Here is a 13,901-nt window from a genome sequence, read left to right as displayed (position 1 = left end):
AATTAATAAGGACTCAAGTTAGTTTTTTTTTTTTTTTTTTTTTGGTGTGTGATAATAGAGGAAAGTTACTTACTAGTATTCCCTCCGTCCCATAATATAATTCTTGTTTGTGTTTTTTCACGGTATTTAAGAAAAAAGAGAAGGAATGTGGATGAAGTATATTAAATTATTAATAAAGGTAAAAAGTACAATTACAGACAAAAGTTAAAATAGAAAAAGTGGAAAAAAAAAAGTACAAGGTATGTGCAAATTTCAAGGGTGATTTAAAAAATACAATGAATAAAGTTAAAAAATATGAGGATATAATGGTCTTTACCTACTTTCTAAAAATAAAAATAGGAAGAACTCTAAAATAGGAAAACAGGAAGTGTATTATGGGACGGAGGGAGTATATATAATTGTGAGTCACTCTACTAATGTAAATGCTCTAATGTACTTTCTCACCCAATTTCTTAATTTTACCAAGTAATGCCTACATTAATACATGACAAACATACTCTTACGTGTATTTCATTTTTTTACTTCCCTCAAACCCAGTTTAACATTCTCTCCTCCCAACAAACCTTTATCGACCAAGTGTAAGGGTCATTGCTGGAGTTAAAGTCATAATTTAAAAAAAAATGTTTAGAGGCCAAATGTTTACCTTTTCAAAATTCTAGTCGTTTCTCCCGCTTTTTTTTTTCAATTTTATTGCGTTTTTTTTAATCATAACTTTTGATCCCGAACTCGGATTAAGGCAAATAATATATCGTTGGAAAGCTCTAAAAGACTACTCTCCAATCCGATTGGAATCAGATCAATATCATTCCTAGATCGTAAGATAGACTAAAATACTAAACTCGGTCCAAAACTAACACAAATACACTATTTCGACTATATCGGTAGAAAATGTGAAAAATAGAGCATGTATAAAACTATAAAAGTGAAGCCTAAGTAAAAGGGTAAAACCAGCTATTGCGTCGATTAAACTTGACTAATTTACTAATGACGTTGAAGGAGCGATTTATCTTTTAGCACCAGTAATCTTACATAAAAATTGAGAGTGTAATCTAAATTCCCCATATAATATATTGAATTATAATTGTAATTTGTCATTGATAATCAAATTCCATTTCTAATTTCTGCATTATTTTTCCTTGATTGCAGGCAGAATATCATTTAGCAGCTCAACAAGATCAAGGGTCAATCAAAAGCAGGCACATTTTTCAATTTCTTTACTTCAATTATCTCAATTTCTTAGTATTTCCTTGATTTTATTTGTTGTTCAAATTTATCTGCATATTTTGTGAGTTGGGTAATGTTTTGCACGTAAATTTAGTATGTGAATTGCAATTTTTCTGTTTAATTTTTGCTTGAAATTTGAAGGATTATCCTGAATATTTATAAGCAAATGTATTCACCCCAGGAGAAATTTAAGTACTTGATTAGTTTATTGTAGTTAGAAGTAATATAATTATATACAGATTACTGATTGTCTATTTTAATACTCCGTAGCTGACCATCTGGTCGTGAGGGTTATTCTTATACTCTCTCGAGATGTAGTTGTCGCATTGTTCCAACCCCTAGTAATTAAGAATATAGCATGATTTTGCACCAAAAACCCAATATAATACATTTATACCAGCAGTTGTCATTTCTATTTACCCCCAATTACTTAATCTTAGTATTGGCATTACTGAGTACTGACATATTGAAATAGTATGAATGGCGAATAATTTTGGACGAAGGGGTTGAATATTGAATAAACTCGAGCAAAAGCAACCCTTTTTCTTTATTTGAATCATTTCTATTGATGAAAGAGTTAGGCTATACACAAACTGGTTGTATCACTATAATATACTACGTATGATTGATAGAGTTTCTCTTTGAAGATGCAGCCTTTTTAGTTTATACTTTAGGAATCTTTATGGGAAATGATGTTGATTACGTGTTGCAACACTGCGTTCAATATGAGAAAATCTAACACTTTCTTTGTCCAAGTAGTATTCAATATTTTTGTCAAATTATAGCTATTTTGAATGCTTAATGAGGGCATCATTTGAATACTATAATAGGTTTGCTGAAGTTTGAAAAAAAAAAGAGTGCTTATTTATGTAAGCAATGATGCTACCGAGAACCAAATGATGTAGGTTAGTAATAGGCTATTACTGTAATACTTTTGTGATTATTATGTAGGTTAGATAACACCCTCAAATTGTAATTCTTTGAGTTGATTTCTATTTCTCTCTCTCTCTCTCATTGTGTATTTTTCATTTGCACATACCTTTCATTGTGACTATTTGGATGTTAATATCTTGCCAATGCATAATACGACACAATTAATCTGTTAGCTCATAAAACTACAAACTGTTAATTACACTGCTGCATGCCAATTGTTTAATTATAAATTCAATGTACAAAGTACTAAATATGTCAAGACCGGGTAACTCCCCTCGGGGTATGATGGAATGGCCTTTTTATTCATCATCAGTCCGGATCCTGAATTTATTATTAATTAAGTCAGAAATTTAATTCATTCGACTTAGGAAGCTGAAATTAAGTCTCTTGTACAGCTGTACTCGTATCATATTATATTCAATAATTTCTGTTATTAAGTTGATTCGAAATCTGATACATTTAGATTGTTCTATGTCAGTCTAATGCTATGCAAATTAAGTGATGGTCATGTTGCGTGTAATTCTTAGTACATGCATCCATCATCCCATCTAGTGTCCCATATGAGTTAATTTTTTTTTGGCAGATCTGATTTTTGTTAGACACTGATACACTTGTTATGATATTTATTATATTTTCTGCAAGTGTATAAAATAATTCATACCATTTAAATGAATAGATAAATCCTTCTCCTATTTTCCATTGTCTTCTTTGCTTCTTTGATTCCATTCCAGTACTATGCTATGTCTCAATTCTTTGATGATGAAATTGAGCCCCAACATTCTGAACTGGCAGAGCTTGGTAAAAGCTCAAGATTGTCGTTCCAGAGTCACAAGTCCAGTTTCAGAAGAAATACATCTTTGGATTCTTCAAAAGATGTCCTTGATGAGGAGTTCATTCAGGAATGGGCTAAATTCGAGAGGTTACCATCCTATCAAAGATCAAGGATGTTATTGTTTGATAAATATGATGGTGGAAGCACAATTAATGCCAATGGAAAACGGATGATTGATGTCTCCATGCTTGGACCTCTAGACCGCCATCAATTCATTGAGAAGCTCATCAAGCAGATTGAACAAGATAACCTTCGGTTGTTGCAGAAACTTAGGAAAAGAATGGAAAAGTAAGGTTTATCACAACTATGCAATACTGTATCATTTGTTTTTATATGGTTGTCCTATAATTTTGCAAATTTTCTCCTGTGTAGAGTTGGCTTACGATTTCCTACTGTCAAGATAAAGTATAAAAACCTTTTTGTGGACGCAAGGTGTAAGGTTGTGGATGGCAAGCCCCTTCCTACTCTGTGGAACACTTTTAAAAGTAGTCTTTCTGTAAGTACATAAGGAATTTGGAGAATTTCATATGTAATCGTAGCTCTTTGTTGTAATTCTCATTATGGAATTTTGTCATTAATTCTTGTTCGGTGTCTAAACTATGATGTCATTTACCACTATTTATGAATGCATGAAGCTGAAATGCTGAATAGATGTTAATGTTATTATAAAACGAGACTTGTTCTTTTTTTCAGCTTAAAAATTTGTCTAATTCTCGAAAAGAAAGAACTTAGTCAGCGGCCCCTACTCTGATTTATCGACTTGCAATATTCTATTGTACAGGTCTTCTCCAAGCTATTGAGGTCTCAATTGCAAGAAGCAAAGCTTACCATTATTAAGGATGTCAGTGGCATAATCAAACCTGGGAGGTCAGTGAATAATTTATCTACAAATTGAGTATTTAACTTTGTCCTAAAAAGTGTTAGACAGAACAATTGTTTCATGTGTAAGCTTGTATATGGTCCTCCCTCGTCTAGTGCTAAGAATTGTTTGACAGAAAAAACTACTTTTATGAGAAGAAGCTTTCATGTGGCTCTTCCCTCATCTGGTTCTAATATTACTGCAGTCAAGCGTTGGTCAGTGTCATGCTGCTGCTAAAGTATATTCTTCAATATGTAACATTTAGCATGGTACTTTCAGTTTTATGCTCTCTCCTTGATAGAGTTTTGTGCTGCTTAATGCTTTTCAAAAGTCAGTCTATGACTTAGTGGTTCAAAGATTATCACATGCAGATAAGTTGGTACACTATTCATTTGCAGTATTGTGGGTGACTGGGTGGTGTTCCCAACTCTTATCACAATTCACATTAATGTAACTTCCTAATCTTCTGGAAGCATGACAAATCTGGATATGGCGTCAATAGATGTTCGCTTAATATCCTCAGACTGAAGTGTTTGAGACAACATTTACACTACCATACTCCTACACTGCTAGTGTTCTTCTAATCCAAGCTGATAGAATACTGATGTTATATCTTATAATGAATGAGTTATTCTTCTTTAGATATGCTTAAAATGGCATATCATTTATCCAATGTGGCCAAGTTATATAAAAGCAAATTAAAGAGCTGAACAGGGAGTGGGGAAGACACACAGAGTGAATTCCTTAATTCAAGCTTTCAAAAAGACCTCTTATATGGGGTCTGCTGTATGGCCTAATAGCCCAATAAAGGAACTGGATGCTTAGGTTTGTTTCTATTATGACTTGTAACTTTCAAATTTGTGAATTTTAAGCTTTCTAGATTTTCTACTCATTAGGATTTAGGATAGCATCAGTTCTCTGTAAGGAGTAGAAAGCTATTACATCTAAAATTGTGCAGATTGAAGTTTGGAGAGCTTAATCTAATTGACAATGAACAGCCTCCTATCTCTATGTTCAGAGTTACTAGAGGCTGCGAGCTTTGAGATGCTGTGGTGATTAAAATGCTCTCAGATATTTTACATATGAGTCTGTGCTTTACGTAATGTGTACTCTAATTTATTTGAGTATTTTCTGTTTTTCTTAGGGATTTAAGGTAGGCAAGTTGGAAGGTTTGCTGGCTTATATAAGCAGAAGTTTTTTGAGTAAGGGAGATATTGAATACAATGGGCACAGATTTGAAGAATTTATTACTCAAAAAACTTCTGCTTATATAAGCCAGCATGACCTGCATATTCCTGAAATGACTGTGAGAGAGACAGTTGATTTTTCAGCTCGTTGTCAAGGTGTGGGAAGCCGTGCAGGTAAGTTTATTCAGTTCCTGATTACTGGTTTTTTTTTATGACCATTCATCACGTCCAAGTAATAATGGAAGTTTGTTGCTCTTAAGACTTGTTAATTGAGGTCTGTAAACGGGAGAAGCAGGAAGGAATCATTCCAGATGCTGATATAGATGCATACATGAAGGTATTCCAGCCATGATTTTGTCTTTGCAGCTCTATGTATCATCATTTTATGCTATATTGCTAACTTGATCCCTTGCTTCCTTCAATACTGATTTGATTCAAATAAATGACAAATTTTCTATTGTACTAGTTGTACCTAAATTAGAATTTGACAGCTCTCACTATGCTTTCTACTCAGGCAAATAGCAAATGTGATTGCATCATATGTTGAAAGGTTTGTCTGTGGTAAAAGATAAGAAGGTGCTTATCCTGTCAAAGCTCCCTTTGATATGTAATTTATGATAAATAGATCTGTTTGGCATATTGCTTTGCACTTTAAATTTAATATAAACCAATGCCAGCAAAGGTAAAGCTCTTGATTCTAGCCCTTCATGTGATTATTGTAAGGTTTATTTTGGTTGCTGAGATGTTATTGGTGATTTATAGTTGCATATTTTCATAGCCCTCTCACTATATTTGTTGAAGAAAAGATAACTCTCACATTCCTCAACAATTTAATGAGTTCCTTGTCCCTTGATCATGAGTGCATATTCTGAAATAGAAACTCCTCAAGAGATCATCTGAAACTCTGTATATTCTTATTTCTGGAATCTCTCCTCTTTACGAGGACTATATGAGAGTTGATGAGGCATTTGCTTATACCTGATTGATTTATGCTTCTTCAAATAATTTTCAAATTACATCTGATGTGTATGCTTTGCTTTAATCATTTATTTAAATACTTAATTTAAAGAGATGTAGCAAGAAGGGATGAAAAGGACTTCCAGTCCTCTCTATTAATTTTTATGTCTTAAGTACCATGGTGTTTAGTAAATGCGTGCATTTAATCTAATGATTTAACAGGCAATAGCTGTTGAAGGGTTGAAGAATTCCTTGCAGACAGACTACATACTTAAAGTAAGTCTTTTAAAAAAATCTTCTTCATATTTGATTTTTCTAGTCAACTTGTGGTTTATAGAAGTTTATTGTCAATCACATGCTCAAATACTTGCCATCTGTTCTCTGTCAGATTCTTGGACTTGATATATGTGCTGACACTATGGTTGGAGATGTTATGAGGAGAGGTATCTCAGGTGGTCAAAAGAAAAGATTGACTACAGGTGCTTCAGTGAATTGTGCATAAAACAACCATTCTTTAACTTGAATTAGAACATACTCCCATCAGTCTGAAGAATTGTTGTTGTAATGGAATTTTGTAGGTGACATGATTGTTGGGCCAACCAAGGCATTATTTATGGATGAGATAACGAATGGCTTGGACAGCTCTACTGCATTTCAGATTGTCTCGTGTATTCAACAGTTGGTTCACGTAACAGATGCATCTGCACTGATTGCCCTTCTTCAGCCAGCACCAGAAACCTTTGATCTTTTCGATGATGTAATTTTAATGGCAGAAGGAAAGATTGTGTATCATGGGCCTCGTGATTGTGTTCTGGAATTCTTTGAGACCTGTGGTTTTAGGTGTCCCAAGAGGAAGGGAATAGCTGACTTTCTTCAGGAGGTAACAGTTTTTCTGGTATTTGGTGATACAAGCTTAATATTATGAAGTGACTGCATTTTTCTCTAACTTCCTTTTGCTAAATGTAAAATCCTACACTTGATACCCTTTTTTCTACAGGTTATTTCACAAAAAGACCAACCACAGTACTGGTTTCGCAAAGAACCTTATGGCTATATCTCTGTAAATATGTTCTGTGAGAAATATAGGGCATCTCGTGTTGGAAAGACTTTATATGAAGAGGCTTCACAGCCACCTGTGAAGACACAGGTTGACGATTACACCATCTCCTTTTACAAGTTTTCTCTGCCAAAGGGAGAACTCTTCAAAGCTTGCTTTTCAAGGGAATTCCTGCTTATGAAGAGAAACTCTTTCATTTATATTTTCAAAATTATTCAGGTTGTTTTACACTTCACAGTGTGCTTACAACTTCTATTTCTTCTTTGGGTTATTGTTTTGACAAATAAAGTTCAAAAGTTGCTTGTTGTTCATGGTTTTGCTGGGGCACACCTGTATATGTTTGTTGGAATGCATGTGCTGTTTTAAAATGTAATTATTTTTTCTGGGTTAGTAATATAAACAGCAACTATGAAACCATGAGATTATGGGTTTAAACTTCAAATATCTCCTCTCCCCCCTCCTCCCCCCCCCCCCCCCCCTCCCCCTCCTTAAAAGTCAATTTCAATGTTCAGTTATATGTAGTGTGTATATATGTTAGAGCTACATTGAATTGCAACCTAATTTTTGTTTCTTGTGTTTTTCCTGATATTTCCACTTGCAGTTGGTCATTATAGCTCTGATAACAATGACTGTATTCTTACGTATACGGATGCATGTTGACATTCTTCATGCAAATTATTATCTGGGCTCTCTATTCTATGGTCTTATCATGCTTCTTCTTGATGGATTTCCGGAACTGTCAATGACTATCATAAGACTTCCTGTTTTCTTTAAACAGAGAGATCTGTATTTCTACCCCGCTTGGGCCTATGCAATTCCGGCCACTATCTTGAAGATCCCTTTGTCCATTTTGCTTGCTGTTATCTGGACCTCACTTACTTACTGTACCATTGGATATGCTCCAGAAGTTGGAAGGTAGGTTTTGAGGAGTTTTATGCTGTGACAGTGTACTCTTGGTTGTGACTGTCATTGTTTAGTTGCTGTAACACTCATCAATCTTAGTACTTTTGTATTCTAATTAACCAGATATTGGAATAAATTTTGAGAGTTTTCTGCATATTTCAGGTTTTTCTGCCAAGCACTTCTATTTTCTGGTGTGCACTTAGCATCAATATCCATGTTCAGGCTCTTGGCTTCTCTGTTTCGTACCACAGTTGCTTCCACTTTTGCTTCCGTTATTTTCATACTATTTGTTTTCATATTCAGTGGATTCATAATCCCACAATGTAAGAATACTTGTGAAGTTTTACCTAATAAAATTCGCTGATCATCTGAATACTATTACTTACCTGTGTTTTTACTTACAGCTTCAATGCCAGTATGGTTAAGATGGGGATTTTGGGCTGTGCCACTTACTTATGGAGAGATTGGTCTTGCAACTAATGAATTTCTTTCTCCAAGGTGGCAGAAGGTAAGCAGCTAGAGGCATGACAATTATGATGCAAGTTTATGTGCAAAAATTTGACATGCTAGAATGAACAATAGGATTGTATGATTGATCCTTTGCTTTGATTATTTATCTCAAAGATATATGAAGAACCTGCTAGAAGACCATCTTGGTCATTCTTGATTGTTGTATTAATTTGTTGATTTTTAACTATAACAGCTAGTTGGATAATCCACTGGAGAACTAGACATCAGTGCTCTGCTCATGTCCTCTTGGATAATGACATTCTAGCTAGCAGTTTCATCTTTTCTTATTTGAAAGAGAGAGGGAAAATGGATCCCTCCCTCTCATTCCCTTCCTTCCCCCCAATCCTTTTCCCAAAAAAAAAGAATATGTCCTCCTTCCTTTCTCATCTCTTCTTTTCTTTCCATTTCCTTCTATCCAAACAAAGTGTTAATGCTTTTCTGAAAACTTCAATGTGTTGCTGGTGTTTAATTCATTGAAAGTACTTGGTGCATTTGCTCCTCATCTATTAGCTGATTCTTATTCTTATTTGTAGATGCTTGCTTCGAACACAACGATAGGTCATGAAGTACTTCAATCTCGTGGACTACTGTTTGACAGTTACTTTGTCTGGGTTTCGATTGGTGCTTTGTTTGGGTTTTGCATACTTTCCACGGTGGGATTTACTTTGGCATTAACTTACTTGAAGGGTGGGATTGTCTTTTTTTTTTCTCTTTTTTTTTTTTCTCTAGAAACAGGTCATAGTAACATTACTGATTTAAATTTTTCTTGATTATATTTGTAGCTCCGAGAGCATCTATGGCTTTCATCTCTAGAGAAAAGCTTTCTCAATTACAAGGATCAGGAGATCCATATCAAGTGGACAACGAGCTAAAAAGTTGTGGAAAAAAAAGCTGTGTAGAATCTAATAAAGGTTTAAAAAATTCATCTGAATTTCCTATTAATTAGCATCGCTCATGCGGACATTTTCTTTATAACATTTATTGCTATCGGCACAATTTTGTCGTCCAGCATTCTCAAACGTCTGGTAATTATGGCAGGTTATATGATCTTACCATTCCAACCCCTTACAGTAACATTTCACAATGTGCAGTATTTCATTGATACCCCAACGGTAATCTCAAAACCAAATTTTATAAGCTTGAGGTCCTTTTCTGCAATACGGTGTTCATAAGCACCCTGGACATTTACTGTGTTATCATAATTTATAATTATTTTGCTTGTCTTAGGAAATGAGAGAACGGGGCTTTACTGAAAAGAAACTGCAGCTTCTGCATGATATCACTGGTTCTTTTAAGCCAGGTGTTCTTACCGCGCTGATGGGTGTCAGTGGAGCTGGAAAGACGACTCTTCTTGATGTTCTTGCAGGAAGGAAAACTAGTGGCACCATCAAAGGGGAAATTCGTATTGGAGGATATCCAAAGGTGCAGGAAACATTTGCACGAGTATCAGGCTATTGTGAACAAGCAGATATACACACTCCAAATATTACCGTTGAGGAATCCACTTAACTTTTCTGCCTGGCTTCGGCTTCCTGATAATGTTGATTCAAATACCAAAACTGTATGACATTTATTCACATGGAAAGAATTGCAAGTCTAGTTCCGACTTATATTGAAGTTTACATTGCAGAATTATCTTAATTTCATTTCAGGAATTCGTTAACAAAGTCCTTCAAACTGTTGAGCTCAATGAAGTAAGAGATGCCTTGGTTGGCTTACCTGGTGTCAATGGTCTATCAACTGAGCAAAGAAAGCGGCTAACAATAGCTGTGGAGCTTGTGGCCAACCCATCAATTATTTTTATGGATGAGCCTACAACAGGTCTGGATGCAAGAGCAGCTTCCATTGTAATTCGAGCAGTAAAGAACATTGTTGCTACTGGCAGAACTGTTGTTTGCACCATCCATCAACCAAGTATTGACATGTTTGAAGCATTTGACGAGGTAGGATACTTTCCTTGTTGATAAAAATCACTATGGAGTATATCCCTTAAAACAGTTGCTTGCACCCTGATATATTATGCCACTAACTTTATTGCAGTTCTTCTAACTTCACTAGTTAAGAACGTATGAAATCATACTAGATGAACTAAATATCTTATTGTCTTAGTAATTCATCCTAATCAATGTAGGGATATATCTACTAATCCTGACTTCATAATTTTACATGCTGCGATGCATCATTGATTAATTATTACCCTGAAATAACTGTGATGTTTTTTTCTCACTTCTAGCTCTACCTTTTCTGTTTAATACGAAGTATGTAACTGTTTGGTGGGTGTTTGAATCTCTGGGTGTGAATGTATTGTTTTGCTGCAGTTGATTCTTTTAAAAAACTGGTGGTCGCATAATATATTCTGGACCCCTGGGCATGCAATCAAGAAAAGTAATTGAATATTTTCAGGTTGGTTTATCTTAATGTCCTTATTTTATGCTAGATCTTTTGTTTAATAATTTAATTGGATTTTTACTGCCTCTTAGATTTTACTTAAGCCTTACTGTGATATCTTTTTTTGGTTTTGTAATTGAATAGACTATACCTTCCATGCCCAAGATCAAAGATAACTATAATCCTGCAACATGGATGTTAGAGGTCACTTCTGCGTCTTCTTGAAATTGAACTGGGGATCAATTTCACAGAAGTTTACTATAACTCTGTTCTTTGCCAGTAAGTGTTGTGGTACTTCTCTTCTTATCTATTAGATTTTTATTTTATTGGTTCTTTATGTATCTTCCTGAATCATGTTGACTATTATGTTAACTCCAGGATTAATGAAGAGGTTGTACAGAAGCTAAGTCTCCCTTCTGTTGACTCAAAGGATCTCCATTTTCATAGCCGCTTTTCACTATCTGGTTGGGAACAATATAAATCTTGTCTTTGGAAACAACAGCTATCTTACTGGAGAAGCCCTTCATACAATTTGATGCGTCTCTTGTTTTCCCTTGTGTCATCTCTAATATTTGGATTGTTGTTCTGGCAGCAAGGGAGGAACATGTAAGTTGGGGCAGTTTCTTTAGGAATCTAAACTTAATTCTCTTTCAAATTACCTGCTGTTCTACAACTAGTGTCAGTATGGAATTATAATATCCTTAAAAAAAAATAAAAATAGATGCACCTAGTGGTAGAACTGATTATTGGGTGTATCTGGAAGGGTCAATAAAGGGTCACCTTGTCATGAATCAGAATAGCCAAAGCGAGTTTCAGACTCGCTGGTTGATATGAATATGTTAATAAACAAGCAAGAAAAAGTAAAAAGGTGAGAGACAAAAGTGAGCACAAGTGAACACAAAATTATAGATGTAATTTTTGTTTTTAACTTTTTATAATGATAGATTTCATACACAAATTTTGTTGGGCTATCATTTTGGCCTTATATTGACCAACCTTTTAAGTTGACCCTAACCCTATACCCATTACCCTGTTTATTAGCTAGCTCTACCTAGCTGTCTGGCTTTCATATATCCAAGTATATACTTTGTATGTCATATGGCAGGGAAAAAATTTTCAAAAAAAAAATTGCAAGGTTTTTGTAAGTGTGCAGAAATTTTCTAATTTGTCATCAGTTGTATGATTTCCGAATTTTGAAGTATTTTTTAGTAAGAAATATTTGGTCACAATTCTTTTAGAAGTTGCTTTTCAGTAATAATGAGATGTGTGTTTGCCAACTGCTACATATATTCAAGACTTCCATGTTCCATGTCAAATTATATTTTAAATGGGATTTGGGTCATGATGTTCTTTGAGATGTTGCTCACATATTTACATCCAGCAATATGTTCATTGAAATGGCAGAAAAGATGAGCAAAGTATGTTCACAATATTTGGGTCGATGTTTGTCTCTGTGACATTCTTGGGGATAAACAACTGTAAATCTGTCCTTCCTTTCATCTCAACCGAAAGAAATGTTGTTTATCGGGAAAGATTTGCTGGGATGTACTCCTCGTGGGCTTATTCTTTTGCACAGGTATAGCTTTTTTCCATACCTGGTTTCATTTGAGCCATTCTTGCTGTAACTAGAATTTGTTTAGTTCTAATATATCTAAGAAAACATTTAGCTTACAACTATCAACTCAAAATCATTTTTTTTGTTTCATCTTTAAATACATCTTTTGTTGACGAATGCAAACAAGAATTCAGGTCAAATTTAGTAGTTCTCCATATATTTTTACACATTTCCTTTGCTCACCTTTTTTACCTTTTTTTTGGGGGGGGGGTGGCAGAAGGGGTTTTTGCTTCCTATCCTGAAAGTATATGAAATCTTGATTATTACTCAATTATTTTGCGTTTCTTTTTATTAGCTTGTTTCACTTATCTAGTTGCTGATTTACAGGTCACCGTTGAGCTTCCATATCTTCTTACAATAGCTCTAATATTCACTATTATTTCATATCCGATGATTGGGTATTACTTAACAGCCTACAAGTTGATCTGGTACTTCTATGCCATGTCCTGTACTTTGGTGTATTTCAATTACTTGGGTATGATGCTTGCATCATTGACACCAAACTACCAGATGGCTTCAATCATAGCATCAGCTAACTATGCGCTGATGAATTTGTTTTCTGGATTTCTGTTCCCTAAACCGGTGAGTTATGTAATGCAAATGCTCTCAACAGTTGCCTATATAACATTATAACATTGACAAAAAAAAAAAAAAAAAAAAAAAAAAAAAAATCATGGAAATTATTTCATAAAAGAAAAATATACCTTTCTAGGAATAATTTTGTTGTATATTATGCATATACTAAATGATATAAACTTTGATAAGTTAATCATGTTATGCCCTCTGTTAGTAATATTAGTCACTTGTACTATTTTGTGTTCAGAAAGGATAGCTACTTTCTTAAAGTAGTGCAATACAGCCAGATTTCCCAAAATATCTCCAGTGATGAAGAGAAAAGAGTATGGATTAATGATTATAAAGGTATAAGTAAGATCATGATAAATTTGGAAGTTTTAGGGGATGAATCTATCATGGAAATTGTGAAACAGTGCTTATGCTTCTAGACTTCAAAGGGGGCATTATCTTTTCTTTCTGGCTAGAATTCAAATTACTGCCTTACTGGACTTGTGTTTAAGGTGGCATAAGCATAAGCCGTGCCTACCTGCTTGTGATTAAGGTGGCACGGCTGTCTATAATAGGCTCTTTTCATTCTGTCATGGGCTGGTGCCTCTGTTTAGACATTGGGATAATGTTGATGTGATAGCTGCTACGTCCTGTGGTTATGGCCGACCAGCCTTATTTTCCTTTCGATTTTTTCAACTTATATCAAAGCCCAAAATTTAACTTGCACAAAGTTAGATGGGTTGCTTCTGGTTGACATTCTGTAGGCACAAAGTAGGTTGTCTGGATCGTGTTCAGCTCAGATATCAGATATTGAGCCATTCAGTTCATGTTCACTTGGGTTCAGATTTTTTGAGTCTATTGCTAATTAGCTT

At 34.6% G+C, this 13,901-nt stretch overlaps 1 protein-coding gene and 1 pseudogene across 2 annotated transcripts; both read left to right on the top strand.

The window, feature by feature from the left end:
• Positions 1-13,901, top strand: part of LOC110701228 — a 30,212-nt pseudogene that overhangs the window by 15,137 nt on the left and 1,174 nt on the right.
• LOC110701230 (pleiotropic drug resistance protein 3-like) lies at positions 958-5,097 on the top strand. Of its 2 annotated transcripts, XM_021878839.1 has the most exons (5): positions 958-1,044; positions 1,147-3,277; positions 3,362-3,485; positions 3,771-3,856; positions 4,993-5,097. In XM_021878839.1, exons 2-5 carry the CDS (start codon positions 2,898-2,900, stop codon positions 5,003-5,005), a joined length of 603 nt encoding a protein of 200 aa, XP_021734531.1. In that variant the 5' UTR covers positions 958-1,044; positions 1,147-2,897; the 3' UTR covers positions 5,006-5,097. The 2 variants fall into 2 exon arrangements, with proteins under 2 accessions (XP_021734531.1, XP_021734530.1); XM_021878838.1 differs by lacking the exon at positions 958-1,044 and having other exon boundaries at positions 1,071-3,277.

This window comes from Chenopodium quinoa, unplaced genomic scaffold, assembly GCF_001683475.1.
Source record: "Chenopodium quinoa cultivar QQ74 unplaced genomic scaffold, ASM168347v1, whole genome shotgun sequence".
NCBI classification, from domain to species: domain Eukaryota; kingdom Viridiplantae; phylum Streptophyta; class Magnoliopsida; order Caryophyllales; family Amaranthaceae; genus Chenopodium; species Chenopodium quinoa.
Note: the sequence above shows the minus strand (reverse complement) of the source record. Positions and strands in the feature narration are given on the sequence as shown.

Coding starts and splice junctions, on each gene's coding strand:
- LOC110701230 (XM_021878839.1), top strand. CDS start 2,898: ATGTCTCAATTCTTTGATGATGAAATTGAGCCCCAACATTCTGAACTG. Junction 3,278..3,361: donor CTTAGGAAAAGAATGGAAAA/GTAAGGTTTATC, acceptor TCTCCTGTGTAG/AGTTGGCTTACGATTTCCTA. Junction 3,486..3,770: donor CTTTTAAAAGTAGTCTTTCT/GTAAGTACATAA, acceptor TCTATTGTACAG/GTCTTCTCCAAGCTATTGAG.